Here is a 15,950-nt window from a genome sequence, read left to right on the forward strand (position 1 = left end):
TTTAAATTTTGGACAACTAGATGTGGATTTAGTAGGATGTTTTGAAATTTTTTGGTTAAGAAAGTTTTTCTATAGTGGCAACACTTGTCCACAAATGTTATAATCGATACATCGCGAACTACCGTTACAGATATATTCTCGAAAGGAAACTATTGTTGATATAATTTTAGAACTTTTGTTAAAATAGAAAAACAATGGAGCCATGCGTTAAACAAAGTAAGAATAAAATTTGTTTATTTGTTATCAGCTTTTGAAGATAGAAAACATTTTCATACCCGCCACCATAGGATGGGGGTGTACCTATCCAGTTATTCCGTTTGAAATATTGATCTGCGATCACATAAAATATAAATACTATTCAAGTTTTTTGCCTGATAGGGCGAAGATTATTAAATTTCACAATATTTGTTTGTTTTTTCTCCTTCGAGACGAGCTCAATGATCGGAGATTTTCTTTGCAAAGGTGAAAGGAAAGCCAGAGATAGCAACACACACCAACTACTGTGGGATACATTTCGTCTTTGGTTAGCAGACTTTTCAACCATATTAGGTGTGATGGCTTTAAGGGTCGTGCGTTGGTATATTGTATTTGAATCGTTTTATTGCGAAAACACCTCTATGATACAATCGCCGCATTAACCACGCTGGACAACCCTGTCTTTTAGATGTACTTTTTCCTAATGCATGTGTATTATTGATCGTCTCGACATTCTGAGTCGATCTAGCCACGTCCATCCGTCTGTCTGTCTGTCGAAATAACGATAGCGGTCGAACGCATAAATCTAGCCGCTGAAATTTTGCACAGATACTTCTTATTGATGTATGTCGTTGAAGATTGCAAATAAGCCATATCGGCTCAGATTTGGATATAGCTCCCATAAATATTGGTCCTTCGACTTGAATTATTGAATCCTGAAATTTTGCACGTAGTGTTCTGTTTGACTTCCAACACTTGTGCAAAAGTATGGTGCAAATCGGACTATAACCTGATATACTACCTCCTTTACCCATTTGACATTTCGAGCCCACCCTGAAAGCCATAATTTTTGTCCAATTTGGCTACAATTTTCCATGAGTTATTATTGTTGCTATAGGGCCTATGTAAAATTTTCAACATTAAAAATTTATAAAGTTTTTATTTTTTTTAATCTGTTGTTGTTGTAGCAGTGTTTGTACACTGAGGCGGCAGCTTTTGCTGATGAAGGAATCCTTCGGGTCAATCCGGTGCGAACACCGGCTGCTATTTATAATCAGCGGAATTAAGAGATTAGTTTACCATCCTATGGTGGATGGGCTATGGCAATAAATTGATTCGCTGCTGATTTAAATTTTTTACGGTCTAGACCACTAAATTTGTTTTTTTGTCACTCGATTCGTTCGCGGACTGAAAACATCGGTTTTCCCTTTATAAAATCAGCTGTTTTCAAAGAATTGGCGAACGAATCGAGCGACAAAAAGAAAAAAATGTTCGAGGCCTTTAATTCAATGAAAAGGCAGAGAGAAATCTTTGGAAGTTTCAAGGTGCATAGATGATAAAAGGGAATAATATAGTAATGGTATATATTCCCCTAAGCAATTTTGAAGAATAAATGTTAAATTATTTAGAGAACAATTTTGACGTGAGCAAGCGGATCGGGTGGTTAAAATAAAAATATTTAAATAATTACCCTGAGAATTTTGCTTAGAATAAACAAAAAGTTCAATTAACAACATAATCTGGATTAAACAGTGGTCAGAATTTCTGTCAAAACTAAAAAAAAAGCAAAACTACAAAACATAGATTTTACAATAAAAAAAAATAAAAATTATAAACTCCTCAATAAAAAATCCTTCGTTGTAGTGATATTCCTTCTGATGATCAAATAGCTGCAATCTCTTTTCTTTGAAAGAGAAAATAATATATTGTATTTGTGGAAACATAATAGCAATAAAACTATGAAAGAAATTTGACGCATTTTAAGCATTATTCCAATATGATATCAATCCATGAGTGTGTACTCGAAAAAACACAAACACAATTTTTGACGACACATAAAACATGCTTTAGATGGAGACAAACATTCAATACTTTCAGAGTCCAACATAACTAAACAGAAAAGCTCATCAGTTTTAATGACACGTCACGTCACGTCACATCGTTTAAGGTTTCGCGTGCAAAAATTTATGTATTTACGTGTGTGTTATGGTCCTTAAGAAAAAATTTATTTGTTAAAGCAAGACTAAGGAATAAAAAAACTGTACACTTGTAGACTTAAAAATACAAAACAAATACAAACTAAATCAGTGTGAAGATGTACTAACATTTACATGAATATAGAATATACAATCGTACATATACATACGCATGTATAGAAATAACAATTTTTTTATTGTAAATTTATTACAAGTTATATACTAATAACTACTTTTCTATGTTCTTAAACTGAAGAGCAAGTTAAAACGAAAGCGTTATGCCTTGAAGGAGTTGCCTTTCTAGATCTTAATTTTTACTTATCGTACAGTAAGTGGCTTGAGCTTTGTAAAAGCTTACAACATATGGTAAGTATCACTTACCAAATGAAATGCATATCCCAACGATATTATATTATTTGTGTCTCTGGCAGTGTCCAGCATACCTATGCCAGCCCATTTGATATGTAAATACATTCGAGCTCATCATCATCATCCTTATAGCTTCCCAACTTCTGCCAATAAAAGACTAACTGCTCCATTATTGTCTCGGTTAGTGCTATGCTCCACCAAGGGCTCTTCCAAAATGGAATCGTGCGACTTTTGTTGTTTCATGCGCTTTCGCTTTAACTGCTCTTCAGGCAAATTCTACAAATTGTCCAAAATATCTGAACCTACACCAATAACAACCGACTCACCTCCAGTTACAGCGGTTCCACCAACCAAAACAGATGTGTCAGTTGTGTCTACGTTGAAATCTGGTGAAATGACACCACCATCGGCACTACTCATTACCGATGGGTCATCAACTCCATTAAGTAAAGCGTCCGAGTGTAATGGCCCATTCACCACCCCCACCACATCGGAGCCCAACAAATTATCGGGGCCTCCTACCGTTCCGAACGACGAGGCAATGCTGTCGTCAATGCTATTGCCATTAATAAGAAAATCTCTGGTAAATTCGGAAGGACTGTAACGAAAACTGCTTGGTGTTGTTGTAATGGGAGTGGAAGGCATTGATTTTGAAATATCACACGCCGATCTAGAGAGTAACGAGTTCATGTTGCCATAACCATATTTTCCCGATGTTGAAAAATTGGAGACGAAAGATCCGCTGTTTAAAGGTTGACAGTTGTTGCGTCTTTTATAGAATGGATTGCTATTACCGCCCAAGAAACTTTGGGGATTTTGGTGCGGTAATGGTGTTGAAGGAACCGATCGTGATACAGATGTTGAAGTGGACATTGTGCCGCCAACAACATTTCCATTACTGCCATAGCTACCTAGCGAAAAAGAGAATTGTCCTGCACTGCTGTAACCAGACGATGATCCTGTTGATGAACAGGAGGTTTTTGTCCCCATACCTCCTGCTCCTGCACTCTGTGAAATGTTCGAAAATTTTGTAACAAACTCTGGCGAAGACAATATTTCGTTTACATCCACTTCATCGAGCAACGCGCTTACGCCAGCATTACCAACTTCTTCCAATTTCACCGAAACACTTTGTTGGCTGCAGCTATTCTCCGAAAGCATCGTCATAGAATCTACAAATTCAGAGGGTACGGGTGTCTGGGCTAATGAATTACATGCCGAATAAGCTGCTGTGGAGGTTCCTCCGCCCATGCCCATTTGAAATGTTCGATTAAAGGTGGGTGAGTGTGAGCGTTGCAATTGTGACAAGGGCACGGAACGTGATCGCTGTGTCAGATCATTGATGATGCTGTCATTGTTGTTCATCCCATTGCCCTCATTCACTGATGCAATTGTTGCGCAGTTATTTTTTAAGCCTTGGTTTCCACACATATGCGACGACGACGATGCCGTTGCCGTTGCTGTTGCTGTGGCTGCAGCAGCTTCTCCAAATAAATCTAAATCTAAGGAATTTTGGTCTCCTAAAACAGCACTCGAATGATTTGCTGCTGCGTTATTGTAACTGGTTGACGATGTCCATTGGTCCAATACATTTTGCGATAAAGGAAATAGTTGTTGTTCGTGTTGTTGCTTCAAAATCGAAGGACTTGGTGGTGCGGAAGCAGATGTCATTGCGGAAACATAGGTTCGACGTCTGCGCGTGGCCCCTATCATGGGGTCCGAAGATGATTCACTATCGAGCGACTGCTGTTTCAATAACAAACGATTAAAACTGGGACTGGCAAAGAAGCCAGTATTATTGCCAATACTAACCGAGGACGAGGACGCTGTATTTATGTTTGGCGATATGGGCAGAAAGCTATAATTTTTCCTTGCCGCATCCGATGAGGTCGAGGTATTCAAATTAATTTTACGTTTATATGAAACCTTTGTAGGTGGTTGAGGCTGCAGCGGATGTTGCAAATTTGGTTGGCCTACAATTGAGTGATTTTGCAACTGTTGCTGTTGCTGCTGCTGTTGATGTTGATGCTTGGGTATTATGTGTTCTAGAGACGCTGAGGCAGTTCCAACAGCCGACGAGTCCGTCCTTGATGATGTAAACTTGGTGGTCAGCTCTCGCTTAAGTGAAGAAGTCTGTTGCGAACTTCTCAAATAGTTAAGAGCCTGCTGTGATAGTTGCTTTATAGGTTTTCCATTTGTATGTTCATTGTTTGTGGAACCATCACGCTTGGCATTCACATTCATCATTGCTAACATTTGCCTTGTTGTTGCTGGCATTGTGCTAGACATCGTTACAGATAATTGTGTCGATGTCGGTGTCGAGGACATCGACTGAACTGGCACTGTTGGATAACTGTGTCGCTTAGCATCGGAGGAAGAATTTTTTGTTAATTTTTCCTCAGCGTCTCCCATCTGAAAATATTGAAGCAATTCGGTTTCTTGATCTTCAGAATTTTCCTCCTCGACGGGTAGAAAGTAATCATCGAGCTCGTGTTTATCCATGTTGCAAATACTTATCACCCGCTCACGGGGTAAGCCTAAATTTTCGGGTAGATCGGCAGCATCCTTTACAGCGCTTAAATCAGGGGGCTCACATGCGGGAGCATGATGAGCGACTAGTAATTTTTTTGCCCTTAGCTGCTGAAGATTTCTGGAAACAACTTTTGGTTGACCCATTGCATCCTCTTGAAGGATTTGATTGTTATTGGGGCTTGTGGATGGAGCCATTTGTGCCGGCGGCCCCATAGAATAGCTGGCTGTTATCCCTGCACTAGCTGAATCCAATGCACTGCTGCTGTTATTCGGCGATGATATCACGCTCGCCGCAACTGGAGGAGGTGTGGAGGCGGTAGTCGTTATAATCGGTAGTGTTGCTATTGTTGTCGTGGTGGAAGCCATTGTTTTACTTGAGGTCGGAGAGTTTGCCCAAAAACCTTTTGTTTGCTGTGCTTTTCTTACCTTCTTACAAAATATGTTGGATGTATTGTAATCATCCACTCCAACTTCTTGTTTTATTGTGGCGGTTTGATGTTGTGATGATGGTGGCGGTGATGATGAATGTAGAGGACTTTCTGCTGCTAGTTCCATTATTTTTGGTGTTAAATTTTTTACTGCCGTCGTATTGGGGCTGGTAGTATGTGACGAAATTTGTGGCCTGACCTGTTCAAAAGCACTTGTAATTATAGCGGAAGCCTGTACTGGTGGTGGTGGTCTGGAAGCCAAATTAATTGGCATAGTCTGTTGCTGCTGCTGATGGCTTGCAATCAACTGCGAATGATATTGGGGCGCAGTTTTAACATCACTATCAGATGCGGAAGCTGCAGCCCCACTGGTCGAAGCTGTATAACCAGGAGAATCAACAATTTCCTGTTTTATGTTGACAATACCAACTGATTTCTGTCCATCATCAATGTAGATTTGTGGAGATAACAAGTTTTGGTGGCTGCTCTTTGAACTGTTTGCAGGTGATAACTGTGGCTGGATTGGTAATGATACCTGCTGTTCGCCACTGGTTGTATTCGATTGGTTACAGCTGGATTCTGAAGAGGATGAACCCTTGCGTTTCTTTTTACGACGTTTCTTCAAAGGCCCCATGTCCTGAAAATTAAACCATTAGTCAATAAGGCGTTGTCACAGTTTTTGTAGTTTTGGTCCAAGACTATTTACTTTGCCTATGGAAAAAAAGTTATTATGGGGGATCCAAAGAAGACGACACCCATTACGCTAATGCATAGCGTTGAAAGGAGCTTTTTCTTATTCAAACCACACAAGAAATATTAATTTACATCTGCTAAGACTAAGGTAATAATAAAGTTCAGTACCTAGCCAGGCACATATCAAACTTAGCTACAGATTCCGGGGGAGGTGTATAATCTTTTAATAAATTGAATTTTTAATTGTTTTTTTTTTTAACTAGCGGAACGAAATGGTGGTGATGGTGATGAAATAGTGAGACAAAAACTTCCTACAAGATTTAATAAAACTTTCAATACCACATCAGTTTTATACCCACCGCCATAGGATAGGAAGGTATACTAATCTAGTCATTCCGTTTGTAACACTTCGCAAACTTGATCTGGGACCCCTTTCGATATTCTAAGTCGATCTAGCCATGTCCGTCCGTCCGTCTGTCTGTCTGCCGAAATCACGATAGATCTCAAACTAATGACAGATATTCGCTTAAAATTTTGCACAGAATTGATACCTTGAGCCCCCTGGATGCCGAAATTGTTATCCGATTTGGTGAAAAATTTTCGCGGAATGTTTTGTTACGACTTTCAACTACCGCTCCAAGTACGGTTGTAATCAGTCTACAACCTGATATAGCATCATTATAAACCAATCTCCCGATTTGACATATTGAGCCCCTGAAAACTGCAATTACTAGCCGATTTGGCTGAAATTTCACACGGAGTGTTTTGTAATATCTTTCAATACCTCCTTCTGCAGTCCAAATCGGACTATATTCTTATATAACTCCCATTTAAATCTTATGTAGCTCCCATCTTCCGATAAGTCATAAAAGCTTCAATTTGTGCCTGCTTTGACAGAAATTTGATACGTAATATAGAAAAATGTCTTCAACTATGTTGATTTGTGGAAATTTTTTGCAGACTCCATGTCGGTGGTTTGGTAAGATTAGTTCCGGACGAACTTAGCACATTTTTACTTGTTATAAGTAAAATGTTTTGCATCTGAAGCTGAACCTGGTCCTAGCAAAAATCAAGCAGTGGAAGACGGCATTTCGTAGTTTCGCTTGACCCGAAATATGGAACTGCCAAGCAAACCATGTGCGTGTTTATGACTACAGCATTATTTATTTTATTAGATTTAAAACTCCCTAAAGAATAAAAACCACAACTCAAGCTGTATTTTTACTGCGATTTAACGGTTTTGGATTTTCTAAATCTATAGTCTCCTGAACCTTCTTCTTTGTTCTTCTTCTAGCTTAAATCTAAATCTAATGTTTTCTGAACCTCGATCGTCGTTCTTCTTGTATTTAGCTTAAAGTGACATGACATGAATCATCATATTCCATTGCAGACATCTGATGAATTTTGTTACGGCTCACACTTGTAATATAAACAAAAAATGTTTTCCATCTATAAAGATGGACAGACCCTTCTTACCACACATATGTAGCAGTTGAAGCCTGCCTATTACTCTTCAAGAGATTGAACTTAATTGGAGACGGCTCCCTGACTGTTATTAAAAGCAAATTAGTCTTGAACCCGTAAATTAACATAAAAATTCAAATAATGTCTATAAGAAGAAAACTTACAGCCATAACACGCTTCTCTTTGGGTTCCCTTTGTGCATATTTCTTGTGCATTACATTACTTGTCTTAGGTGTTCCAGAATAGGGAGCATGAGTTTGGCCACTTGTAGCAGTTGGTAGGTTGCCACTTGTTTTAATTTGGTTTGCCAAATCTTTAACATCATTCACCTTAACATGTAACATATTTTCAGCCCAATGTTTTATTATATTCCATGAGTCATCATCTTCTACATTGGAGATATTTATGTTTGATACATCAGATGTTCCATCGGTTTCACCTTTTATGGATGTTAATGTGGGTAAATGTGGCGCCGGCAGTTTACTAGTTTTGCGCATTGCTGCGTAACAATAACGAGAATGTCCTCTGGTGCCAAGGCGCCTGGGTCGTATGCCAGGAAAAACTTGTTTCATAACCTTACCAAAATCGGCTGTAGATAAGGGCTTGATTTTTAAACGACTACAATAGATCCTACAGAGAAGTGGATTAATGGATTTTTATAAAAATATTATTAAAAAAAAAAAACAACAAAAAAAGTCACTTACAAGTAGTCATTGTATACATCCTGTTTAGGTATTGAAACTTGTGGATCCTGTTCTAAATGAGTACGAACCCAATTTATTGTGTGATTAATCTCGGAACGAGTACCCAAAGGATTTTGTGGCTGACGTAATGGATCTAAAATGAAAATTTATTACAACCATCTCACAAATAACAATAGGTGGCATTACTTACCCGTTTCAGGTTGTTCGCCAGGCAAGCGTAAATAGAGCAGCAACTTTTCTAAAGGCCTTAAAGTTGATATGCGATCTAATATTTGTACGATTTGTTGTTTGGCATGGTCACTGCAAATATTTAAAAAATTATAATCATAAGGTAAAAAATCACTGTTTTATGAGGCGATATTCATATATAGGGTAGACTAGGGACGTAGTCTGCAAATGCAACTACAACTTGTGACAAAATCAAAAGTAGAAACAAGCCCATAAGTCACAATCCCACGACAGCCGACTTTGTGACCCAATGAAACCCTTCATCGGCCAAGTGATGCCTTTCAGTTTACGTGTTTGTCTTTTTTTTTCGTCATGGGAGAGGCACATTCCGTAGTGCCTTCTTCGCATGCTTCTGGTCCCTGCCGGGATTCAAAAAGCTCTGGACCCTGGCTCTGTTCGGTTTGCCAAAACCGCCTGCATGGAATGGGTGCATTTCCCATATTTCTCTGTGGCCTTAAGTCAATACTGAAGTAGGGACGCACTGAATAAGTTGTAATGGGTCGCAAGGGTCGTCGTCGCCGGACTATGTAACCCATTCGACTTCTCCTGTACAGCAATATACGCAACAACAACACCCAGGTCCAACATTGCCAGACCAGTGCCGGGAGGTATATGATTCTTGAAAAGGTCTCCGAGCAAGATCTACGAGATAATAGAATAGTTAGAAGAACATATTGACAGCAGCGATCTAGAAGACATAGCTGAGCAACACCACCAGCCTGCACAGTTGTCACGAATATAATGTACTTCGTAAGGAGGGAAGGTGGAGGACTGTCTTTCGTGATACACTATTCCGTGCAGTATAGACCAAATACCGCCGGTTGGTAGTTGTGACCCAGTAAATGGCCAAGTATACAGGCCCGACATTAGTGGCCTACAGTCCGGAATAATCGCCAAGGTAGCGACAAACGGGGGATATCATTGGCAGAGCAGATTGAAGGCTCCACGTTCTGCATGATGAATGAGAATGACCCCACTAGGATTACGAGCCGATGCAGGAGCTCGCCAGATATTTCCATTAAATCCCCTGACCTTCTGAGTGACGTATACTGGCAAGCCGTCATTTCTTTGGGATCAAACCACTTCCCCATACATAATACTCACCGTCGACCGAACACTCGTCTTCATAGCCCGTGAGTGCCGGACGTTTGGGTTAGCTTCAAAGAGTACATCAATCACCGCTTCAGTGAGCTGACACTCCCCCCAAATGTGCTAGCTGCCGAGTGGAAATTTCGAGACATCATAAACACAGCAGCCGCTCGCTTTATACCAGCCAGTCGAATGCAAAAAGTGCGGCAACGAATCCGTACAACGAATCCACACGGATTCCACTAACCCCAGAAACAGAGAGCTGAATCAACAAGGGAGTCAACGAAAATAAGCGGAATTTGTGGCTGAAACACTTGGAGCAATGTAGCTTAGATACCGGTTTAGACAGGCTGTGGTCTACTGTTAAGTCACTCTCGAACGCTGTTAAAAGAGATGACAGGAACTCAGTAGCTTTTGGCGACGTAACTGTGACTGACCTGAAGAGATGCGCCATGTTGTTCAACCGTCAATCTCGAGAGTGACAAAGCTAGGAGGAAAGCCATTCTTCGTATCCGTCGTCTCCGATCCTATGCTATTACAATTTACCGTGGACGAAGTTATGAATGTTATCCGTGGCGCCAAGTATCCAAGGCGTTGGGCCTCGGAATCTTTACACTGATTCTGAAGAATCTCGATCTACCTGGAGTTGAGTACCTTACAACTGAGTTCAACCTCTCTTTTAAACTCTTATAGTACCCGATGTTTGGGAGATGGGCAGAGTGATCCCGCTAATGAAGCCGAGGATCGACCCGAATAAGGTTGAGCTGTACAGACCGATCGCCCTTCTCTCACCAGTAGCCAAAACGCTTGAGGGACTACTCGTCCCGAGCCTCATTGGAGAATTTCCATTCGCCGAACATCTACATGAATTTTGAAGACTGCATAGCAAATAAAACTGTTTTGCATGACATCACCGCACACATTTGACGTGGCTGCAATCAGCTCAGGCCTTGTGATAGGACGGTTCTCGTTGCACTGGACCAAACTATCTGAGGACATCGCCCAAACGTCCTTTCAGCCAGGCCTGGTCGCGAATTTCTGTGTGTTCGCCAGTCATTTATGGAATTTAGGGATAAATAGACGAAGAACCGTAGATTGAAACAGTTTCCCAAGGAGGGGTGATACCTCCGGCATTGTTTAACATCTACCTATCCTCCATGCTTCTCCCTCCAGACGGCATAGAGTTCGTATCATATGCGGACGATTGTGCGATCATTGATAACATCTGCGATAGGTTAAAGTACTTCGTCAACGAACTTGCCGCTAATTTCGCTGCAGGAGATCTGAAGTTATCAGCCACCAAATCTTCAGCCACATTGTTCACTATATGCATGAAATCCCATGGCAGCCGGTTGTACGTACCGGATTGGCCCGATGGAGTCTTTCATCGGCAAGGGATGCCGCCTCAGTGTACAACACACAACTGCTACAACAACAACAACTACATACATGCATGATGTGGTTAAGGGGCAGAATGTGATAGTCGATGGAGTAACGATGCCGACCATCAATGGTCCCAAAATACTTGGTGTCTCATTGGACAGCTCGTACATATTCTCCTCACATGCTGCCACAACAATTTGCGATAAGTCAAAAGTAGAAACAAAAAGGCAGCACTTAGGGTGCTGATAAAGAAACCTTCCCAGCAGGAGATAACTACAATATAAGCACCACACAAGCTGGAACTTTGAGATCCGATCTGTGTGTTGTTCATTGTTATCACGAAAAGCTTAGCCGGAGCTAACAGGCGCGTCCATAACTTCAATTGCAGTCACGGACAATAGGCGGTATCGAGCGGAGAGTCTCAGTGAGAGGCCGGGCGGCATCGGTTCATGCATTAATACTGAGTGCCTATGATACTGGATATGACAAAGCGAGTTATTGGCACCTTTAAATAACCGATGACCATGTCCATGTCCCCGAGGCGATCGGTCCTTAGGGACGAGCTTGCTCACCTTTAGGAGCTAGACGAGGATAGCCACCTCCACATAAAGTCATGTGACTACAGCAACAATAAATAAATCTTGTTAACCACGTACAAACCAACTGACGGGACTGTGGTAGGTTATGCAGTGCCAGAGTGGTCTCGCCAATTAGGTGCCACGCAACGGAATAATATTCAGATGTCTGAATGCCGCTCTTCGATCTGCGATGGGCAGTCTCCTCAGTTCTCACTTCGACCACCTCCATCAGAAGACAAAGATCCTACCCTACCTACTGGGCTGTTATCGCAGGGACCATCCAAATCATCATCTTGTGAATATGTATCCACCGCCCCGAAGGCTCAAGGTGGATCTTCATAATCCAGAGTGGGAGGTTTAGAGCTTCAAGAAAGAACCTCTAGATTAAGCGTATATCAAGCGGGTCTGGACAATATTCATGCAGAAGTAGAAGCAGATGCGGTGAATAGCTACAGAGTGATTGATGTACTTGGTTAACGACCCATTGTACCTGAGGAAATTGACCTCCTCCTGGCAAACTAAAGCGGTTCTGGCGCAATTACGATACGGCAGATGAAGCCGCATCAACCCCTTCAGAGCAAGAATTTATGACAACATGTAGGAAGTGTGTCCCTATTGTGATCTAGTACCACACGACACACGTCATCAGATCCAGATACCTCTGGACACACTACACTTTGTCGCAGAGTTCCTGGGTCTGGATATTCAACAGAACCAAGCACACGAAAGATAGAAAACAACACACTGCTACAACAACAACAATAACCTTTAGTTTTTCGAACCCCAATTCATTCTGGACTTCTGTAAGCGCATACGGGACGGCTCTGTTGTCGTTGAGAATTCTTCGGTTCCAACATTCACCCAGTAGCTATTCTCTACCAGTTTTCAGGCGTTTTGCGAGTGTTTATGTGCCGGAGTAATCCCTCCCCTTTTGTCATCTTTCTGTCAAGTTGAAGCGGTTAGCAACTGCGTTTGCTTTAACCTAACCTAACATGCATTTTTCTAATACATGCTTAGAATAAAAATTATTTGAAAAAATATTTCGGTATTTTTTTCTTTTCATTTTCAAGTTGTTTGCCTGTTGGGTCGAGGTTCATTTAATTTTACAATTTATGTTTGTTTCTCTTCCGAGACGAGATCAATGATCGGAGATTTTTCTTGCAAATTTAGCTGCTAATATTTCCGATACCCAAATTCGTCATCTAAGGGTCACTATTTCCTATTTTCTAGCACTGGGATGAGCGAAAACCCTATTATAAAAATATACTGCATATATTTTTCGTTTCCGTATGCTTGGCCACAGTACTGCCTAATAGGCGGAAATCCGAGCTTACATAGAGTGCTTGAGGTGGTACGGTATTAACGCGTGGGCGTCAAGTGTAAATATCTCGACGGATAGTTAGTTTGCCATTAAGGCTAAAAAATCAATCATCAATGAAATGGATAAATACGAAGCCTTTCAGAGCTACGCAGTCCGACTTAAGGAAGTGGGCGAGGAGCACGTATTTGGCATAGTGGAACATTGAAACCGCCGGAAGAATGACGAAAATCCTTAGTGGGACACTTAGGGCTACAGGCACTCTAATGCGGTATAAGGGGGGCAAAATACATCTTGTGTAAGGCATGTGGTAAGGATTATAAGTCGTTGGAGCATTTCTTACAATGCCCGGCTTTTTCCAACTAACAGACTCCGGCATATAGGTGAGGACACGATACCAGACACGGGGGATTATTTTAAGGGATTTTGTTAGCAGTATTAAATTACGAATTACGAGCACAACGAGTCGATTACTGGCTTAGGCATTCTTTAACCTAACCTAACCTGCTGCAATTTAATCTTTTTACATACTTTAGGATCAAGTTGGATTGCATTGTTCGGAATTTCTATTCATTTTAAATATCTCATTTTATATATTGAAATGTATTATTTTTTTTTTTTTAATTATAGGATATCTGCACAAATAAAAAAGCATACGTATTACAGATTCTAAAGCGTTCACTATCTTTGCAAATGAAAAAATCTAATCAAATCTGTAAGACGATCACCATAATCAACAACAAGCATTGACTGCTCCCCTTGTACCCCTCTTGACATATGTAGAAATGTGCAGAGAGAACGAAATCGAGGAAAATGGGAAAATGAAATTTTAAAATGTTATAGATAGGCAGCATAATAAAAAGATTGTAATCAGTAAATCAGTGACTACGATATTTTATCGCAATGAACAATGTGTTTGTCTTAAACAAACAGGAATTGTATCATAAAGAGGCATAGGAAATAGACAAAAAAAAACATATTTTTTTCCTAATTAAATGATAATTACATTGCTAAATGATAGCCAATTTCGTTGCAATCGAGGGTAAGAGAACTACAACATACCTTACGTATAAGTAAGGGCAACTTTAGATAAGCATGATTATAAAAAAAAACAGCTCCACGAAACTTATGTTGATAAGACGAAAACGAATAAATACTCACCTTATGCCAGATTCTACAACCTCTTGTATGCGACGCAGCTTTTCTTCACTTGGGGCGCTCACACCCAGGCCCATGAGTCGCCCATGTATGGGCGTTGGAGCAAGTTTAGATCCCGAACTGCCTGTACTTATTGTGCTAATGACTTGTTCAGCCAATTGACTACTGATGGTGCCTCCATCGCCACCAGTTACACTAGGAACATCGCCAACAGAGCCAAACGATAGAGTATTTGGTTGACGTGTTGAGGATTGTGTAGAAGACTGTGTAGATGGCGACAGTGATGGTGCAGCTATTGAGGATGCTGATGTTGACATTTGTCCGCTGCCTGTTGACGTCAAAGTCGCCATTTGGTTCGAGCTAAACGAAGCAGCCGCCATTATTTTGCTAAGCTCGAACTGTTGCTGCACATTTAAATGTTGAAATTGATCCATGGCGAAATGAGCATGCACATGATGTTGTGGAGCAGCTATATTTTGTCCTAGAAATTGCTGAGAGGATATTGTTGCAGGTTGATGCGGATGGGTTGTACTTGACAGGCTTTGTGCGGCTGCAAGCGAAGAAACGGCATAGGGATTGGGTGTTAGTACTGATGTCGTAACAGCTACAGACGATGCTACGGCAAATGGTGGTGGCACAAATCCACTTGGAACAGGTACATTGGAAGTTGAGGGTTGCGGCACAGTATGTGATGACGATGTAGTCGATGATGATGATGCATGAGAATCCAATGGCGGAGGTGCTTGGAAACGGGCAGAATTATAAGAAGCTACATCATGCTGGTTACTATCGCTTAAGTGGTGGTTGGTGCTACCATATAGAGCCGTTAGAGCTGCGCTAACATTTGCATTATATATGGTTGAAATACCCTGCTGTGTCTGCTGCTTTGATGCTGGCGTTGCCGTCAATGCACCTTTCGACCACTGTGCTGATCCTTGTCCATTCTTCTCGGACATATCGTACTATATATATAAAAGCCCGTAGATAAGTGCAAATATGCAGCGTGTATAGATTCAAGAGTTGTGAGCACCAATTTCCCTTCTCTTTTTTTCAAAATTATCTACAACACTTTCAGCAACAAAAAAAATCAAAACAAGTCGCCGTTCTTATCTTAAGCTCTAGTCAAGTCGAGTGAGGAGGTTTTAACCCCCCAACTACTAGAAATATCACTTGTTCACAAAATTTATAAAACTTCCTTTACTGAATTTCGGAATTTGAATCAAATTTGAATTTATTTATTTTTCGCGAGTAATGCGATATCGCATAATATCGATAGACCATTTTGAGTTTTTTTTTCGTGGTTTTCTTTTGCGTTTCTATTTGGTTCTTGTAAACATATTTCTATCTAAGCAGAATATCTTGGCGTTTACGTTAAAAATTCATACACATTCGAAAATTAGTTAACTTAATATTATTACGAAATTAACTAACAAACAAAAATATGTAATTACACTAATAAAATTTGTAATTATTTTATTTGCGTAGTGTGGTTTTTTCGTCGCCTTGTCCAATAAGACTTTTCGATATTTACCATTGACATTTTTGACATCTGTCACAGAAAGTTAGCTAACGTAACGCCTACCTAAAGTAAGGTTATGCAGTGCCGCTATCTGTAGGTCTGTTTGCGTACTTTTCCAAGAGTACGCAATCTATCTGTCAAAGTGGAACTCTGATTTTGAGTATGTTACTAGTTCGCGTCATTTTTCGTTGTTTGGTGCTTAACTAAATAAAATAAATAATATAAGAGAGAAAAGGCTATTCTTACCATGATATAATTACCAGGTAGTGTACCGTAAACAGCTGAGTACAATTTTTTCTCGTGAAGTGAACTATCT

At 40.5% G+C, this 15,950-nt stretch overlaps 1 protein-coding gene across 1 annotated transcript; it reads right to left on the minus strand.

Annotated features, from left to right (window-relative positions):
* On the minus strand, positions 1 to 15,560 carry LOC106091001 (uncharacterized). Its single transcript, XM_013257385.2, has 5 exons — positions 14,119 to 15,560; positions 8,552 to 8,661; positions 8,362 to 8,494; positions 7,822 to 8,287; positions 1 to 6,137 (listed from the first exon to the last, which is right to left on the minus strand). Exons 1-5 carry the CDS (start codon positions 15,069 to 15,071, stop codon positions 2,817 to 2,819), a joined length of 4,983 nt encoding a protein of 1,660 aa, XP_013112839.2. The 5' UTR covers positions 15,072 to 15,560; the 3' UTR covers positions 1 to 2,816.
* Positions 15,561 to 15,950: the final 390 nt, after the last annotated feature.

Source organism: Stomoxys calcitrans, chromosome 2 (genome assembly GCF_963082655.1).
Source record: "Stomoxys calcitrans chromosome 2, idStoCalc2.1, whole genome shotgun sequence".
Classification (NCBI taxonomy): Eukaryota; Metazoa; Arthropoda; class Insecta; order Diptera; family Muscidae; genus Stomoxys; species Stomoxys calcitrans.